Genomic DNA, 17,499 nt, shown 5'->3' on the forward strand with positions numbered 1-17,499 from the left:
TACCACTGGACATGAGCTACACACCCCCTGCAGAAACATATGGTGATGATGACTTGGGGGTGTGGACACTGATGAGGCTGAGTGACTGGTGAACATGGCAAAGTGCAAGTGCCGCCCGGGAGAAACGGGGGGTCAGGTCGGAGGGGCGAGAGACAATGGCCTCGAATGTGCCATTCAGGCGCGGTAAGGTTCGCGGACGACGATGGAAGATGAGGCTGTTTCGGTGAGTGAAGATTTGACTGGCTACGAACCAATGGATCTAGAAGTGAACGTAAAGATGCAGGTGAATGAAGGGCCAAAGGGCAAAGGGCAAAGGGGCCAAGTTGTGGGTGGGTGTGGTTGTCTGCAGCAACCTGCATGGTCGACTGCTGAGCTGGGGGGTAATGTGAGCAGCAGAAGGGGGGGCGCGAGTCGGGCCCCTTCACGTTGGTTGCCTTATTTTGTTTTGGCATGCTGCCGCCAGCTGACCAGCCGACGCGATATGATGCTGACGCCCGTCCACAGAGGAGAATTGGGATCGAACGTGGGAGGCAATGGCTCTGGCTCCGTCTTGGGGTTAGGTGCCGTAGGTAGTGAAAGGCGAAGCAAGATCTAGGTAGACAAGACAGCCAAGCCGATATGCCCTGGTCAAACGATCAGATGAGGATGAGGATAAAGCTTTTTAATGAGTCGCTGCGCGCTGCCGATTGATTGGCGCAGAAGGGAGTTGGACGTATATGTAAGGTTAAGGGACCCTTGAATGCCTACAGATAAGGCACCTTGACCCCTAGCCACATTCAGCAGATGGGCACGACCAGCGGCCATGATCAAACGTTTACTATGCTGGCTACCTACCTACCTACCTACCTACCTAAGTCAGGTAGAAAAGGTACCTACCTCTCGAGGAGAGACGGGGGACTCGATTTCCAATTGCACCACAATCCAGACGATATACTTCTCTTCAGAGAGAAGCATCAGAGAGATACCGTTCGAACGCAGGGGCCGACAGCTGCTTGGCGTGTCGACCTCTGTTGCACACAGAACTTACTTGGCACCTGAGGACGTCAAGAGTTTGCATCCTTGCCTTCAACTGGATTTCGTCGCGCAATGGCAAGCAGCAACTGAGTCAGGGCCAAACCATCTTACGCGGGCCCAGACAGCGGTCCTTCCAGCCAGAAAAACACACTCCACGCGCTATCCTGTGAGTGGGCTGCTGAAGTCCGAGTGTTTATTAAGGGGGTTCTCCACAACAAAAGGCCTCCCGCCAGGGGGCTGGGATGACGCTGGCGCAGCTTCGTCAGGATGGTGGTTCTCGACGGAGTGGGCGCTCATCTCTGCACACTGTGCCATCACCAATCAGAGCCTCCAGAGCAGAATACTGCCTCAGTCTATATCCGCTTTCCAGCGACATCAGCCAAACATAGGATGGTATTCTCGACTCACGCCCCGCCCCGTTCGTATACGCACAGTAATCGCTGCTCATTGGTCGTGAGGCCTCCTTAGTATCTGCACTACCTTACATTGTGCTCGGCCCAGCCTACACACGGCCGACCCGGTGTCTGCCCGCCCGCCAACTACCTACCATGTACCCTCCCAGCGCCTCCGTCCAACACGTTCGGCTCATGACCCAAAGCCTGCACGGCCTTTCCCCCTTCCTTCCCACCTGGTAATTCCAGTTTCAGTCCCAGTTCCTAATGAGTCCACCGCGCCGCCTGGGCTTGGACACTCTCGACTTTCGTCCTCCACACATTATTGCGCCTCCAATCCCAAAGCCCTCTCGTTCAACGTATCACCACCCACACAACCACCCATTCCGCGTCACCTCCGTTATCGTTGCAAAGCGGTCAACTGCTCATCTTTGAACCGTCGGTCACTTGACTGTTCTTCGTTCCCGACCGCCGGCCGCTTTCGCCGCTGGAAGCAGCGGCCTCTCGGGGCGGGGGTCCAATTCCTGACACCTCATGTCTCCTTGATCTGTCCTCGTCTGCCACAGCTTGCTCCAACGCTACGAACCCGAGATATCTCCTGTCTTTGTATTTAGACGCGGAATTTCCATTGATTGAAAATGGACTCTTCCCCCCACAGACAGCCCGGTGTTGGGCCTGCCGATTCGGCCACCACTTCAGTCAGGACTTCCATCTCCAGCCGCCTTGACAGCGATGATGATTACGACCTCAGCGCCATGATGATTGCCGACGGCTTCAGGCCCTCCGATTCCCTACCGATGTCGACACAACCCCCCTCAACTTCGCTGGCCCGCGATCCGAACCAGCCTCTTCATCTTGCTTCATCCGCCTCGTCTGTCTCCACACATGCACCCGAAGCATCTTTCGCCCCGCCATCCGCTCGACCGTCGAGCATTGCAAAACCTCCTCGAACTCACGACCCCTTGGCTCTACGTCACGATGGCGCTCTAGGACATCTCAATGCCGCACGCCTATCCAGGACTCCCAGTAGCTCGACGGCTATTCCCTCCGAGTACTCTGAAAGCACAATCAATGGCTCCTCGGGCTCCTCAACTGCTCACCATGCTTATCCGCAACGCACCTTCAGCGTTGCCACTTCATCAACCATGCCCATATCAGAAAGATCATATGCTGGACCCCAACGCCCCACGCATCCCTACGGCCTCTACACACAAACGACCGCGCCTGTTGACGCCCCGCATGACTCGGACATCCCGGTGGGGTTTGGGAGGCCAGACAACTACCGAAGGCGTATCGGGCCCGACGGCGAGGAAATTGCCGACATGATTGGACCCCTCGGGCATACCGAGGAGCTTCCGCCGTACAGCAGATATCCGGACGAGGCATATGCGAGGAAAACTACGGGGAGCAACGAGCAGGAAACGGATGCCGATGCGACACCTCAACAACCAGTATCGAATCCGCCCATCCCCGGAGCAGGAGGCATCGGGCTGGCGACACGGAACCCCGAGTTCGAATCAAGGGATGATCTTGACACACCACAATCGAGGCTTTCTACACGGAGTGTCACATCTGATTCTGTCAGCCAACACGAGATCAACACAGCCGCCCAGACCTTCAACGAGAAGGATGACCACCGCTGGCAGAAGAGAGCGAAGAAACGCATGTGGGGCGTTGTGCCGTACTGGGCTGTCTGCCTCGTAGCAGTCGCGCTTCTTGTCATGTGAGTCTCGCTTTGAATTGCCACAAAACACACGAAGCGTGAGCTAACCACCTTACAGGGGCATTATTCTTGGTGCGGTAATAGGCACTCTTTTCGCGAAAGAGGATTCCAATAAGCCAGGTCAGAACCAGACGAGAGCGCCATACCGATCACATACACGACGCAAACACTGGACACGTTCCCCTTACCAACCAAGCCTGCTGACCTGCCTCCCCTCGACACGGGAACCTTCAGCTTGCCACCACTGGTTTCCAGTCAGGCTCCTACTACATGTTTCAACGACACTACTCAGGCTCAGGCTTGGACTTGCAACATTCCGTTTACAATATACGCTATGGCTGTTTCTAAGCTGCCCAATGGCACGCCTATATCAGACTACACCCTTCAGCTAACCCTCTCCAACGGTTCCAGTATCTCTGGCTTGTACAATTGGGGCACTCAACCACCGACGATTGATGATCCCATAATCATGAGACTTGTCAAGGATAACGACGCACCAGAACTGGGCCCCGCCTGGTTTGCTCAAGTTGCCTACAACAAGACTGTGATCATTGCGGAAGACAGGTTTCCTAATGTTGGGTCCATGTCAAGCAAGAACACAGTCAAGCGGAACTGGGGCTTGGAACCCCCCACGGACCTTAAGGGCAAGGGCGTCATTGGTACCAATGCCGGGGACAGGCCATGGATTTGCACATGGCCCGGAACTCTGCTCGAGGTCTTCATTTATCCTTCTGAGAACAACAGTTTCAGCGGCTCACCTAGTCCGTCTACTTCGAGCGACGCCACAACATCAACAGCACCCACGTCATCTACTAACGAGCAACCAGCCGCTGCGCCATATGGGCCTCCGACAACCACTACGAGAACGCCGAAACCGCCGGCGCCACCCTACCCCAAAATTATGAAGATTGAAGAAAGTCGTATTTCCGATGACGACACCCGTGCTGCTGTCTGTCAACAGGTTGAGATATGCGATGACGGGTTTACCTCCGTGCCTGTGATTGGCGTCGATGGAGATCCAATCCAGGTCATCATTGTCGAGAACCAGCGGCTCGTCGCATACCACTTTGAGGAATCGAAGCGTTCGGTCAGAGACAACTCTCTGAGGCCAAGAAACAGTCAGCCTTATAGTCAGTTGAGCGAGTGTGGGTGCATGTGGTGGTTTACTTGAAAACGGTTGAGCAGCGAACGGCGATGGAAGATTTCATGTGTTGAATGTATCAAACATTGGGCGACAGGAGATATTAGTATCCTGAAGTGGGAGCTGGCGTTCTGGTTTCTTGGAGTTATGGCATTTCTTGTTTTGCCTGGGTTATACCCCATCAGCAGCCTGATTCTACGAGTCGAGCCTACTTTTACAAGCGTCGAGACGATGCAAGGCCGGGTACGAATGATATGTACCAGTAGGCTTGGAGGATGGCCACACAAATGAACATAGGCCGCATGGTCTGCAATGGTTATATCTGTCTTTATTTTGCCTTTCCTATCCGGGACATATAGAGCATTTTATCGATTACAGCGGCGGGGGTCTTTCAGGCTACAGACGTCACCTACGCACGCATAGATAGATCAAATGACCATGAGCTTATTTAGTTCAGGTCGTGAATATGCATCAAGAATAATCCGGTGCACCCTGAATCATGTTGAGATTGGTGACTTATGCCTCGGCTTCGTCTTTACCGTTCACCTCACGACCACCGTAATCTGCGGCTAGAGTATCGAGGAAGTTGTCAGCCATCTTCTTAGCCCTTCTGCCCTCGAGCTCTTTCCTCCTCTCCTCTAACTGCTGGCGCCTAGCCTGCTTCTTGTCATCCAGCGCTCGTCTCTTCTCTTCCGTTTGCTGTCTCTCCTTCTCCAGGTTTTCCATCTCGGCCATCCGTGTTTCCTCATCCCGGCTGAACTTGTAGAAGCCTGCTCCTTTCGTTCTGATCTCGCTGTCCGCATCGTAGTGTTTGGCTTCGGGTGGCGTCGGACTCCTGTCACGCTTGCGCGCCAGCGCGTCCATATTTTCTGCATCTTCGGGGACGAAGGCAAGCGTTTGTATCGTGTCACCGTAAATGATCTGGGTCGGAGCCTTGGGTCGAGCCGCCATGCCCTCCAGTGCCTCTGCGCCAAGAACACCACGCCGGTGCTGGCGCTCCAGTCGGTCGATCTCGGCCCTGGTACCGCGCCTCAATCGACCGAATTCATCCTCATATTCAACCATTTCATTGCCATCTGTATTAGTCTCGGATGATTTGCCTTTGTCGCCACCGCCGTCGTAACCGTCGTCGGACCCCGAGCTAGACTCGTCATCTCGCTCACGCTGTTCTTCCGCCTCAGCCCATTTGCGATCAAAGTCGACGAGCGGTGCGGCCTCGTTCTCCTTGGAAACATAGTCGCCGCGCTTCATGGCGGCGTAGAGCCGAGCCTTCTCTTCCATCTTGCGCCGCGTGCTGGCCAACGTTTGCGCCTCGTCCTGCCCAGGCGCATCCTTGAGGAACAGCTTATTGTCGCGCCTCGCCTCTCGGGACGCTCTGGACTTGGACACAGCGGCATCTTTCGTGATCTTCGAGGGCCCTGGCCGCGACCGGGCGGCAGCGGACGTGGTAGACGTGGCGGAACCGTTGAGCAGCGAGGTCAATTGTGCTGTGAAGTCTAGGGTACTCGTCAAGGCCGCGTTGTTCTTTCGCCTTTTGGGCGCGGGCTGGCCGTAGAGATTCGGGTCTTGGGGCATGATTGAGGCGAATTTTCAGGCAGTAGTGAAAGCAGTGTGCTCTTGGCTGTGGTAAAGAAACGCTGGATCATGGGTTGGTGATGCGTTCCCGAGAAGGGGATTTCGGTTTAATCGTTGGGGTACCTCAAATAGCCATTGGAGATAAGCTGATAAGGATGTGCTGAGGGTTGGTTCAGTACTGTGAGGGCCGGGTGGGGGGTCCTGAATCCACCCCATCATTGTACACCCCCAAGCACTTTGCCGGATGGCTTCATGTCTGTTATTTCCCCACTGATCTTTATGGATCACTAGTAGAAACATGAGCGACAACACTACTTCATTGTCTCGTCCTATGTCGAATCTTTGCTTTGTGCCATACCCCAAAGTCCGCCGATATGTTCAACAGCCGATGAAGGCCTGGCCGGGAACAAAAATGCTTCAATACTGCGCTGCCGAAACTATGCTATTGAAGACCAGTGTGTCACTGTTGGGGCAAGGCTTATAGCTTAAGACTTACTGATAAAGGCTGGTAACATATGTCTCTTGCGCAGAGATGTACAAGAGCCCCCTTGGTTGCTGGTAGGCACAGCAGTAGTCAAGACGGAGTGTTCTCCCGCTGTATAGAGCAATACAGCAACAAAAGCATCACATTTACTTCACCGGCCACGCTTGATCATGTTGGCCCATGTCAATGATACGCATACCGAACGATGTTCGTCCAGTCTGTCAATTTTTGGATAGGAATCGCAAGGTCATTGGACCCGCGCCAAGCATGGCGTTTTCGGCGGTGTGTTGGTGAGCCTCGAGTACTTATAATGGTTTTTCCGTGGAACCGCTCACTTGCTCTCGCTGTTGAGGGACCCGACGCCTGTTTCCGTCCGAAACTTGCTGCAGAGTGACTTGCTTGTCTTGCCGACGGTTGTGAGGGCTCGCCTCGAGGACAGTCGCGCCGGACTCATACCGAGCGGCATTTTCGGTGAGGACAGGCGCCCGGCCACAGAGAAGGCGACAGAACCAGATGACAAGATCCAGAAGGACCAATATAACGGCTGGTAGTATGAAAAACAGACCCAGCGCGATCTTGTTGAGGAAAGTCAGCACCGCTGTTAAATCCAATGTCTGGGCGGGCGAATAGGAGAGCAACATACGCAAGCACCAGAGATGTATCTGACCATTGTGGGATAGGTCGACGACATCATCGTAGAGTCCATTAACATCTGTATCCAGGACGAAGAGACTGGCTCCTGGTCTCGATTCGCCATTGTGAACTCGCCAGCTGCAAAGATGGGGTTTCCTTATGGATGAGCGAAAGTGGTTTTCGGGAGCAAAATACCGAATGTACACTGAAGTTGGAAGCAATGGACGTGGCCCTGGGGGCTAACTGGCTATCGTGGGTATTCAGATGATCCCGGTCGCCTGGTGCTATCATGCCTCTTTGCATTGATCTCGTGCCTTAGACTTGACGCTCATGGAGAGAATCGATGCTGAAGGAATCCATCCAGGTATTTCATGACATCAGGGGTTGCGACAGTCCGTTGTGGGACAGAAACTTTGCGCAGTTGATGAATGCAAGTGATCCGCTGTAGTAGGCAGTGAGATGTTGTTCATGAGATGTAACTGATGTTGCATGCATTCCGTTCGATGACACTGAATGATCACCCACACATGCGGGTGGCAGTGCTACCTACCTAGAAGGAGATGCTGGGGTGTTCATACGCGCATGGGGAAGAGGGAAGGGGTCCATACGCACTGGCACACCTGGGAGGTATACGACAGGGGTCTGGGTGCCCCGCCTTCCACTCACCTTGAACACAAAAACTCCACCAAGCCTGCCCCACGCTTAGGATTCGCATATGCTTCACAGTCAGTTGAGCCACCTCTGTTACCCAATCTCCTGTCCACCCTGACAAACTTCTCCGCAACATCTGAGCATTCACGGAGACACAGCGGAGCCCAGAATCTCTTTCCTTGCGAAACAATGGGCCGAACGAAAAGTCGAGCTGAGCAGCGCGATAGCTGGCGTAACACTCGCGATCAAGATGCTACCGACATGCCCAGAAAGAAGTTCTATCGGCAAAGAGCACACGCGAACCCTTTCTCCGACCACCGGTTGGCTTAGTAAGCTGCAAACATATTCCTTAGTTGGCATCGCCTCGCTGACTTTCTTTTCCGTAGCCCTCCAAGCCCAGACTGCATGGACTGGTCATCCTTTTATCCGGGCTTCGTTGCGAGCAGAGACGATCAAACTGCACTATCAACCCCTGCGAGCAAAGCACTTCCCACAGTAAAACCTCTGACCCAGGATGTCGAGGTTGTGGACATTGGGTGCGGGTTCGGCGGCTTACTTGTAGCACTTGCACCTTTGTTGCCCAATAAACTTATCCTTGGTCTGTTCAAGTATAATGTCCTAGCCTGCCGTGTCAGTACTAACCTAACCTCGGAACAGGTTTGGAAATACGAGCCCAAGTATCCGAATTTGTGCAGGAGCGCATACGAGCCCTGCGAGCCCAGAATGTCGACACAGCTTTATACCAAAATATCGCCTGTCTCAGGGCCAACACCATGAAATTTCTTCCCAACTTCTTCGCTAAAGGCCAATTATCTAAAATCTTCATCTGCTTCCCTGATCCGCATTTCAAGACCCGGAAACATAAGGCCAGAATTGTATCGCCAACGCTAAACTCGGAATACGCGTATGCACTTCGTCCAGGCGGTATAGTTTATACGATCACGGATGTTGAGGCTTTACACCAATGGATGGTCGAGCATTTGGAAGCTCACCCGTCATTTATCAGACTCACAGGCGATGACGAAGCTTCTGATGAATGTGTCAAGGTCATGAAGTCCGAGACAGAGGAAGGCAAGAAAGTTGAGCGGAACAGCGGCCACAAATTTGTGGCTATCTTCCGCAGGCTAGAAGACCCCTCTTGGTGATGGAAGTCGACAAAACCTTCACGAACAGTTTTTGACCTGATGAATCCGATCACGGGCTTACCACAGCCCGATGCTTGATGACTTGCAAGCAAGTCAAGCAGGATGCACCGCGTCTAGGCGGGCTTCGTTGCGCGACGGGCCAACTATGTGCACTAGGAACAGGCACCTCGCGAGGGGTAGGACGCTGAACCGATTTCCCTTCGCTCGAGGCCTAATAGTGTTTCTGAGTTGAACCTGCTACCATGGACATGCCTAGTCATATGGCTTGCTCACAGTCTACGGCTGCTTTAAAGGGAACAACATGTGTCTGGGTCTCAGTCTTGGCGAGCCATAGTGCGTCCCTGGCATGGATTTCTTCGGCTGTACGATAGAGCAATGCGAAGTACTCAATTCGAGTTTCGGCTCAAAAAAACGTACACAAACACGGTAGCCTGGCCAAGTCACACCCGTCTGTTTAAATAGTTTTACGTTCAATGCAGCATTAAATTGCATGGTATCGGTCATCAAGTCGTTGACCAGGATGCATGCGCCTTATCTGCTGCATGGGCCAGTCAGCCTCACCGCCTGCCAATCAGGGGCGCTTGTCGTGCGACAGCTCGTCCAAGTGTCCCGGGATTCCCAAAGCCCCCCTCTACGACTCTTATGCGACATCAAATTCGAATTCCAGCGACAGCATGATTATGACTACAAGTCATGCCGTGACAACCTTCGCTACTTGGATTGCTAGATTATGGCTCTCTCAAAAAGAGACCTAATCCTCTCCGGCTTCGCATGCTTTGTCGGTTGGGGATACGTCGTTAACTGGGCTCCCGCGCTACGATGGTCAGGTTACGCCTATTGCAGCGGCATTGCTTCGACCTTGCTCGCCATCCTTTTGGTCATTCTCCTTACTTCCAGGGGCTCACGAATCGCTCTCAATCATCGGTCTCCCCGCCCGAATGGTGCCATCTTCCATGACCCGACGGCATGGGCAGCCGATTGCGCTAGCCTACAAGTTCGACAATCGTATTCAAAGACATCGCTATACGCCAGCCTGCCGAACGTCTCCAGCGCCCTTGACGACCTCCTTGGACTTATTATGCGCGACTTCGTCTCTTCTTGGTACTCCCACATTAGCAAGAACCCCACCTTCTCAGACGAAGTCGATAAGGCCGTCCGTATTGCTCTCGGCAATCTTCGAAACCGGCTGTTGGAGCTCGACCTCGCCGAAATAGTCACCAGCAGGCTTGTTCCCGTAATGACGATACACTTCAAAGATTTCTGCGATGCGGAACACTCGGTTCGAGGGAAGAAACTCAACCGCTCTGTAACGGAGTCTGAAGAGCTGGATCTTGCCATAGCGTCCAAGTATCGAGAGGGCAAGCTACATGCCGCAGCCTCTCTGTCTTTTCCCGATACGAAGCTTGTGCAGCAAGACTACTTGCGGAAGACTGTTGCCCGCATTCTTCCCAGTTTGTTGCCACCGAATCTACTCGCCAGCCGCGCCGTGTCCATCATAATCCGCGAAATTGTGGCTTGTGCGATCCTCTTCCCAGTGCTACAACTACTTGCGGAACCTGATACGTGGAATCAAATCATGGAGAACTACGGGAGGTCAATGCTCCAGGACCGCTCAACCGTGCGAAAATTGAGGGCAGCTCTGGACCAACATGCTTCCCCAGCACCTAAGCCGGGCAAAGCTGCGATCATACCCCGCCTTGTCCCTGGTGATAGCGAACGCAAGTTCGAAAAATTTATCCGCGCAATCCGGAAAGTCAGTAACCTCTCCGACGCTCGGCGCCTTCGAAGTGAAATTGCCAGTCTTTACAAGCGGGACTCGTCACAGGAGAGCCAAGACCAGGTCTATCTTCGTCGCCTGGACATGGGAAAACGCCTACTTGATCAAAAGGTACAGCTCCTTGCCGTCGGCGGAGATCATAAAGCTGCAGCGCCTGCTACATCGATGAATACCCCGACACCGAGAACATCCAAGCTGGAGAATGCAACGCTCGTTGATCTCTTGCGCGACTCGTCCGGGTTGTCGTACTTCATGGAATTCATGGACAGGCACCATGTTTTGCCCCTGGTGCAGTTCTGGCTCGTTGTCGACGGCTTCCGCAACCCGTTAGAGGAAGAGGAAGCCAACGATGAGCAGATGCCGTCGCAACTTCCCATGTGGAGCGACTCTGATCGACTTGACCTCGCTCAGATCGAGCAGGCATACATGGCCAATCCTCAGCTCAACATATCGCAAGCTGCCAGGAGTGAGGTGCGAGCTTTCTTGAGTGCCGGTAAAGCTGCGACGCCGGAACAGTATTACAAGGCTAGGCGGGCCATACTTGGGGCGCAGTCCGCTGTATTGGAAAATATGCAGGGGCGGTATTTCCAAAACTTCAAAAAATCAGATCTGTTCTACAAATGTCTAGCCTCGCAGGAGGCTTCAGCACTGCAGCTCCCTATGTCACAACCTTCACACACGCCATCATCTCACGAACCCTCAGTCGCCGGACCAGCACATCCGCCGACACATAGAGCTTCACAATCATATCAGAACAAGCCCAAGTCTGCCACACGACCAACTCCTCGACTCGCACATCTGCAGCCCAAGCGTGGCGGCTCCGTGACAGATTTGAGGTCCATGGAGAGCAGTGGCACTGGCATTGATCATCTTGCGAATTCACGGCAATCCCTAGACGAGGAGCCCTCCAATCGATTATTCGACGACGAGGAACTCGATGTCGACGGCATGATAGACTCTGTGCAGAGCTTAGACCAGGACATCGACCGACATGTGCCAGACACAACTGTGGTTCAAGCTATGGAAGAAGCACTGAATAATATTATGGAGGACGGCGATCGACCCAAAACGGCCGAGGAATTCAGAGCTTCTCTATTCGGACCGGAGGAGATGCGGCCAGCTAGTCTCTTTTCAGGTGATAACGATTCGACACGGGGCTCGGTGGATGCTATGAAAACTATGGCAGCCGCAAAAGATGGCGAAAGACCAAGTCTGTCGTCGCTGGGCCTCGTCAGCGCTGCGTCGCGCATTGGTGTCTTCGTGGACGACGATCTATTTGGTGACGAGGACAGGTACATCCCTGAGGAGCAAGATGATCTAGCCGACGAATCACGAGCGGATGAAGATGACGAAGTACACGAGGCTGCTCCTGGCGACCTGGGCTTAGCAGAAGCCATCGCAGCATTGTCTAATGACATTGAGCGTCTAGCCGCCCAGGATGCCATCGTGGATTCTCTTACTCGAAAAGCAGAACTGACAAACAACACAGCCGAGCTTCGCATTTTGAGAAAGTCTAAAGCGAGCTTGCAACGAGAAATGCGGCGCAAGGAGCTCCAGAGGCAGCAGTACGTGGTACAAGAAAGCGACAACAGCTTATATGGGCGGTCTACAGTCAGGATCAAGTCTATCCAAGTGGGACGAGAAGATGACGGAAGAGAATTCGCCTTGTACGTGATCGAAGTGCAGAGAAACGCTGGCGAGAAGATGCCGGCAGCTACGTGGATGGTTACAAGACGGTACAGTGAGTTCCACGAGCTTCACCAGAAGCTTCGTTCAAGCGTACCGTCTGTCAGAAATCTCGATTTCCCTCGACGACGGGTCATGATGAAGTTCCAAAGCGAGTTCCTTCGTAAGCGGCGAGCTGCTCTGGAAGTCTATCTACGTGAACTTCTTCAGTTGCCAGAGGTATGCCGCAGCCGGGATCTGCGCGCATTCTTATCGCAAAGCACAATTGCTGAGGGCCAGGATCTCGTCGACCGAGAGTATCAAAGGGATATGATCACCCGTCTATATGACTCGGTAACGGACGGCATGGAAGATATTTTGGGGTAACATCCCAGTCCTTGACCAGCTATCGGTGGCTGGGCAGAACCTCATCGCGGCAGCCACCAGCCAGCTCAACACCATGCCCTTGAGTGTAGCCGAGAACGGCATCAGCGCGGCCGAGGCTGAGGCTGAACTGAACGCTTTTGAGAACAAGGAGTTAGAGCCCTTCATCAAACCAATCTGCGACATCTTTCTGGAGGTATTCGAGCTGAACAGGGGCAACAACTGGCTTCGCGGCCGGGCTGTCGTTGTGGTGTTGCAGCAGCTCCCTGGGAGGCACGATTGAAAGGAAGGTAAGAGACAACGTCAAGTCACTCGTTCAGGAGGAAGCCATACTCCGTTACATCGGACTGGTGCGCGACAGCCTGTGGCCCGACGGACAGGCACGGAAAGAGCGAAAGGCCAGGACTGCATCTGAGAAGAAGAAAAGTCGCACAGAGGCTAGCTTGATGCTGGCAACGCTCGTCCCTGATGTTGCCGGCAGTGTAGTAGGAAGGGCGAACGCCCAGGCTGCAAGCAGACGGATATTCGCGACCCTCAACAATTCCAGGCTCAAGTACGCGCATCCTACCCCTTTTCCGGACAACTCAACTAATGACCGAACAGCGCTCATCTTGCCTTCACTCTGATGGACGAGTTTATAGATATATTGTTTGAGTGACACAATGTTTGTGCGAGGCAGGGTTGTGCTCCGAGGCTTTGAAGGATGGGAATCATTGCATACATAGAAGATTGAGAATTTTAACCAGAGGCGTCTGGATGCCAACTGCATTGGTAGCAGCCTTCAATTCAATCGAACTGCATTATTCCCCGGACAGAAGACTGCTAGCTTGACAAACACCCGTTTTAATAAACCAAGTGACAAACCGAGGAGCTCTGACCCCAGCCAGCCGTCAAGCTCTTGGTAGTGCTCTGCGTGTCAGGGGGCTGGAGAGACCTTGGAGGTAGGGTAGGTACCTAACGGTACTTCTATCCTGCCGGTGGCTTGCACAGCCGCACGGCACAACGTCAGCCCGTGGAGACCGTTTACACCTTCTCCACCCTCCTCGGTGCACAAGTCTTCCCCACCTGGACCTTTAGGCGAGTTGGCGAGCCATCGAAAGCTCCTCTGCAGCTACTTACCTTACCTACTCCAGTGTGCTTGCATCCAGTTGACCACGATTTAGCCGCTCCGCCTCGTACACCTCCCAACTTCACCTCTTCCCATCAGCCGCGGAGCTGCCGACACCAGGTCATCACGGCTAACAATCTCACCGACGCCGCTGCCATCGAGACTCTTGCGCTGCTGTAGCTGCAGCCGTAGCCTGGCGCCAATTCTATCGACATAACCCAGTCGGACCTCAGCCTTTGATACCCCCATACTTCCAAACTCTTGTCTGACACGGAGATTCCTGCGCGCCGACCTTGATCACTGTTTTCTCCCGACAGTCACTCATCGCCCACTCCTCCAATTGCGGTCACATCCATCTACATTCCTGCATCATCACAGCAGTGTCTCCGAATTCCTGCACGTCGAGCGAGTCGATAAACCCTGCAAAGACAGGCGCAGCCTCTCCATCCCGGCTCTACTTCACGACAAGATGACCGAGGTTTCGTCTACCAGGCTCTACCTGGGCAACCTCCCGCGCAATGGTAAGAACACTCCTTTCTACAGAGATATCATTAGGTCATGAATGTCATGATGCATCAATAACCCTGCAGCAATGACTGACAGGCTGTTCGCGATTAGTTACCAAAGCTGAAGTTGAGGGGCACTTTGCTACCCATGGCACTGGCGAAATTACTGAGATAAAACTCATGAATGGCTTTGGCTTCATCGAGTACAAGGACGCCATGGATGCGCGTGATGTTGTTCCTGGTATGTTGACAATATGAAAATGGCTCCTCTACAGTACGTCATCGTCGCTAACCTCACCACACAGCCTTCCGTAAGCCTAGAACCTCGACCGTCAACCGTGCCAACCCACGAACCATCTCGCTAACCAAATATCACCAGATGGATCTGACTTCATGGGCGAACGTCTAACCGTTCAATTCGCTCGTGGCACCCGGCACCGCGATGGCGGCGCCGCTCCTGGTGGGTTCAACAACAATAACAACACTCACAACGAGCGGGCTGCACCCCGACCACGTCGTACTCAGCACCGGATGCAGATTACGGGACTACCCACGGATACCAGTTGGCAGGTCTGTTGTTCTCTCCCATTCTCATAAGCTGGATCCCCGGACATCTACCCCTTTCCCGTTTCTTGGGCCTGCGCTCGATATCCCGGACTTATCCTCTCGGCTCAACTTGGCGTCCCTTACCAGGCGCCCCAGTGAGGCTCTGCGGCCCTACCTGGGCCAGCATCTCGGTTTCTCACCAGCCTCTTGAGTCCGAAAGGATGCTTCCCGTTCCTCCCCTGGTGGATGTCGACTACTGGTTATCTTCCGTCGTATCTGGCTTCTTTTTGGCTTGGACAACATTTCCCCACCGACACGTGACAACAGCGTCCTGGACACCGACTTACTTGGAATTCTGGAATAGGACCTGAAAGACTTCGCTCGTCAGTCCAGCCTCGACGTTGTCTACTCCGAGACTGGCCGCGACGGCAATGGACGCGGGTAAGATATGTCCCTTTAACCAGCTTCACCAGCATCGGCTAATTCCATTATTAGCTTTGTTGAATTCGAAACCGCTGCCGACCTCAGAACCGCTGTGGAGAAGCTTGACGGCCGAGAGTTCAAAGGCAAGCCTGTCAACTGCGTTGCCGACGTGAGTCAAATTTTAGAGCACCCTTCAATGCATGTATATGACTGACACGAAGACAGACCCAGCCCGACATTCCTCCACGTGACAACCGAGGTCGTTCCCGATCCCCCAACGGTCGCCGCCCTCCTCCTCCTCCTCCAGTGGACGACTACGATCGTCGCGGACCGCCTCGTGGATACAGTCCCCGTGGTTACCGCGACGGCTACCGTGACAGAAGCCCTCGCAGAGAGTACTACGACGAAAGGGCTCGCTATCGGTCGCCTCCGCGGCGCCCCATGGATGATTATCCCCCTCCTCCCCCGCGCGGTCGCTACGACGATCCCTATCGCCGGGACTATCCCCCACCTCCTCCGGACCCATACGCCAACAGCAGGCCTCCTTATGAGCGGCCTCCTCGTGACTTTCCCCCTCCGCGCGACCCTGGATACCCCCGCGATCCTTACCCTCCCCGCGAGTATGAACGTGGCGGCCGCTACTGGTAAATGATCGCCATGCACGAGTCACTTTCAGGGTCCTATTTCTGACGGGTTCCTGCTAGATCCCGTGCCGCTGGGAACTCCGTTGTGGCGCAAATGTACGCTCAGGCTGGTAGTGTAGCGGTGGTTTGAGGCGAGCACAAGCCGTTTTCCAACGGTTCTCGGAAGGGATATCCCGGGGTGGGTACCGTTGTCACGCCACAATACTGATCTCTTCTCCGAGCTAAGTCAGCAGTCCACAGAGCTCATATTTCATGTATACCTTGCGTTGGTGGATCACGATGATATGTCATGCCTATTTATGTGGTGTGGCCACTGGCGTGGGTCTCTGGTTCGAGGGTGCAAAAAAGGGGGACTGGACGAGGCCGGATCGCAATGATGTTTCTTGTACAATAATGACCATGACCTCCGAACAAATTGAACTTGCACTCGTTACTCAACTTGCTCCAAGTACACTGAATAAATGACCAAGCACAGCGCAGACATGAGATGTATAAAAAAGATGTGGTGCATCAGAACCAGCAACCACGCTACGCTACGCCGTCTTCTTCCACTGTGTATATACCCCGATGAGACTGCTGACGGTTCCAGCAAGGCCGACCAGACCATCATCGACGGCAACCCAGCCCAGAGCTGAGGTTGGCACGGACAGGTCGCAGACGTCAGACAGGAGCTGAAGTCGGCTGGCAGCTCGTTCCCTGCGAAGAGTCAGCACATTCGTTTGACGAGGAGAGGGCAGAGCACGGCGTGGTGCCGGTTTGGGGCTGTCATACAGGGCTATCCTCTTCCCCTCAACCACGCCTTCACCATCCTTCTTATCGACTCGCGCCTCGCGCTGCTGGAGGCGATAGAGCGTGTACACCTGAGCGACGACGCTGCAGGCAATACCCATGGCCCAGAAGCGATAGGCCTCGCGCTGGAGGGTCTTGGCGCGGGGCGACTTGCGGATGCCGACGGCATCTAGGACGGTGGCCATGTCAAAGGAGAGGTAGCCGGCGTAGCCGAGCTGGCGGCCGACGGCGGCGTAGCGCAGGATGGGATCCGTGGTTTTGGCATCGGAAGCGGCAGCGGCGGCCTTGAAGTGCTCAACGTTCTTGCCGACGCGCATCAGCTTGCGGGTCAGGCCAAACTGCTTCTTGATGGCATCCCAGGGAGCAGTCTGCGCAGCCGTGCCGTTGGTGCGGAGGAGATACCAGGCATAGAAGCGGGCGAAGTATTGAAGGGTGCGCAGCAGCTTGTCGCGCCCGACGGTGGTTGCGACAAAGCGCAAGTAATGCGCCACAGAGGGGTGGTAGATGAGAGCGTCGGCGACCATGATGCGCGTGCAGTCTGATTATCCGGGGTCGATGGAAAGTATGGGAGGGGTTGCTGGACTTTCGATTGTGGCGATGCAGAGGTTCACGTCGTTGGCGAGAGATGAGGGATGGCTGATTCGGACAATTCAGCGTTCGATCACAAGCAAGGCAGATAAACACACACAGCGTGCCGGATTAGCAGTAAACGCACGTTCAGGGAGGGCCGAGTAAGGCGTTTGGGGGTGAGCTCGTCACGTCACAGCACATGCTGAGGTCACCACTACATTACCGAGCCGGACGCAAGAGCGGATCCAGTGTGTCTCTGGACTGACGTATGCTGCTTGGACTAACGAGCGCATGTCAGGCTCGTGCTGCTTCCATGCATCATGATCACT

General features: G+C 54.3%; 7 protein-coding genes across 7 annotated transcripts; 4 read left to right on the plus strand and 3 right to left on the minus strand.

The window, feature by feature from the left end:
• Positions 1–2,044: 2,044 nt before the first annotated feature.
• On the plus strand, positions 2,045–4,743 carry VDAG_10094 (uncharacterized protein; the record flags this gene model as incomplete). Its single annotated transcript, XM_009651358.1, has 3 exons — positions 2,045–3,129; positions 3,188–3,249; positions 3,504–4,743. 3 exons carry the CDS (start codon positions 2,045–2,047, stop codon positions 4,298–4,300), a joined length of 1,944 nt encoding a protein of 647 aa, XP_009649653.1. The 3' UTR covers positions 4,301–4,743.
• A 43-nt stretch (positions 4,744–4,786) lies between these two features.
• VDAG_10095 (uncharacterized protein) lies at positions 4,787–5,845 on the minus strand (the record flags this gene model as incomplete). The annotated part of the gene is made up of 1 exon (XM_009651359.1): positions 4,787–5,845. One exon carries the CDS (start codon positions 5,843–5,845, stop codon positions 4,787–4,789), a length of 1,059 nt encoding a protein of 352 aa, XP_009649654.1.
• Positions 5,846–6,516: 671 nt separating this feature from the next.
• VDAG_10096 (uncharacterized protein) lies at positions 6,517–7,270 on the minus strand. The gene is made up of 2 exons (XM_009651360.1): positions 6,973–7,270; positions 6,517–6,904 (listed from the first exon to the last, which is right to left on the minus strand). The coding sequence occupies exons 1-2, from the start codon at positions 7,084–7,086 to the stop codon at positions 6,635–6,637; spliced, it is 384 nt and encodes a 127-aa protein (XP_009649655.1). The 5' UTR covers positions 7,087–7,270; the 3' UTR covers positions 6,517–6,634.
• A 414-nt stretch (positions 7,271–7,684) lies between these two features.
• On the plus strand, positions 7,685–9,178 carry VDAG_10097 (tRNA (guanine-N(7)-)-methyltransferase). Its single transcript, XM_009651361.1, has 3 exons — positions 7,685–7,942; positions 8,000–8,211; positions 8,271–9,178. The coding sequence occupies exons 1-3, from the start codon at positions 7,803–7,805 to the stop codon at positions 8,756–8,758; spliced, it is 840 nt and encodes a 279-aa protein (XP_009649656.1). The 5' UTR covers positions 7,685–7,802; the 3' UTR covers positions 8,759–9,178.
• Positions 9,179–9,400: 222 nt separating this feature from the next.
• VDAG_10098 (uncharacterized protein) lies at positions 9,401–13,342 on the plus strand. Its single transcript, XM_009651362.1, has 3 exons — positions 9,401–12,440; positions 12,596–13,137; positions 13,188–13,342. The coding sequence occupies exons 1-2, from the start codon at positions 9,489–9,491 to the stop codon at positions 12,668–12,670; spliced, it is 3,027 nt and encodes a 1,008-aa protein (XP_009649657.1). The 5' UTR covers positions 9,401–9,488; the 3' UTR covers positions 12,671–13,137; positions 13,188–13,342.
• Positions 13,343–14,161: 819 nt separating this feature from the next.
• On the plus strand, positions 14,162–15,815 carry VDAG_10099 (pre-mRNA splicing factor; the record flags this gene model as incomplete). The annotated part of the gene is made up of 6 exons (XM_009651363.1): positions 14,162–14,213; positions 14,311–14,439; positions 14,578–14,768; positions 15,109–15,185; positions 15,240–15,336; positions 15,393–15,815. 6 exons carry the CDS (start codon positions 14,162–14,164, stop codon positions 15,813–15,815), a joined length of 969 nt encoding a protein of 322 aa, XP_009649658.1.
• A 358-nt stretch (positions 15,816–16,173) lies between these two features.
• Positions 16,174–17,296, minus strand: VDAG_10100 (peroxin-11). Its single transcript, XM_009651364.1, has 2 exons — positions 16,583–17,296; positions 16,174–16,507 (listed from the first exon to the last, which is right to left on the minus strand). Exons 1-2 carry the CDS (start codon positions 17,122–17,124, stop codon positions 16,345–16,347), a joined length of 705 nt encoding a protein of 234 aa, XP_009649659.1. The 5' UTR covers positions 17,125–17,296; the 3' UTR covers positions 16,174–16,344.
• Between the last annotated feature and the right edge of the window lie 203 nt (positions 17,297–17,499).

Source organism: Verticillium dahliae, genomic scaffold, assembly GCF_000150675.1.
Source record: "Verticillium dahliae VdLs.17 supercont1.31 genomic scaffold, whole genome shotgun sequence".
Taxonomy (NCBI): domain Eukaryota; kingdom Fungi; phylum Ascomycota; class Sordariomycetes; order Glomerellales; family Plectosphaerellaceae; genus Verticillium; species Verticillium dahliae.

Excerpts from the sequence above, each read along its gene's own strand:
- VDAG_10096 (XM_009651360.1), bottom strand. The coding sequence starts at position 7,086 with ATGGCGAATCGAGACCAGGAGCCAGTCTCTTCGTCCTGGATACAGATG. Across the intron at positions 6,905-6,972 it reads GATACATCTCTGGTGCTTGC|ATCGCGCTGGGTCTGTTTTT; the intron begins GTATGTTGCTCT and ends TTCCTCAACAAG.
- VDAG_10097 (XM_009651361.1), top strand. The coding sequence starts at position 7,803 with ATGGGCCGAACGAAAAGTCGAGCTGAGCAGCGCGATAGCTGGCGTAAC. Across the intron at positions 7,943-7,999 it reads TCCGACCACCGGTTGGCTTA|CCCTCCAAGCCCAGACTGCA; the intron begins GTAAGCTGCAAA and ends TCTTTTCCGTAG. Across the intron at positions 8,212-8,270 it reads GCCCAATAAACTTATCCTTG|GTTTGGAAATACGAGCCCAA; the intron begins GTCTGTTCAAGT and ends ACCTCGGAACAG.
- VDAG_10098 (XM_009651362.1), top strand. The coding sequence starts at position 9,489 with ATGGCTCTCTCAAAAAGAGACCTAATCCTCTCCGGCTTCGCATGCTTT. Across the intron at positions 12,441-12,595 it reads AACTTCTTCAGTTGCCAGAG|TCCTTGACCAGCTATCGGTG; the intron begins GTATGCCGCAGC and ends GTAACATCCCAG.
- VDAG_10100 (XM_009651364.1), bottom strand. The coding sequence starts at position 17,124 with ATGGTCGCCGACGCTCTCATCTACCACCCCTCTGTGGCGCATTACTTG. Across the intron at positions 16,508-16,582 it reads GAGGGGAAGAGGATAGCCCT|GGAACGAGCTGCCAGCCGAC; the intron begins GTATGACAGCCC and ends GACTCTTCGCAG.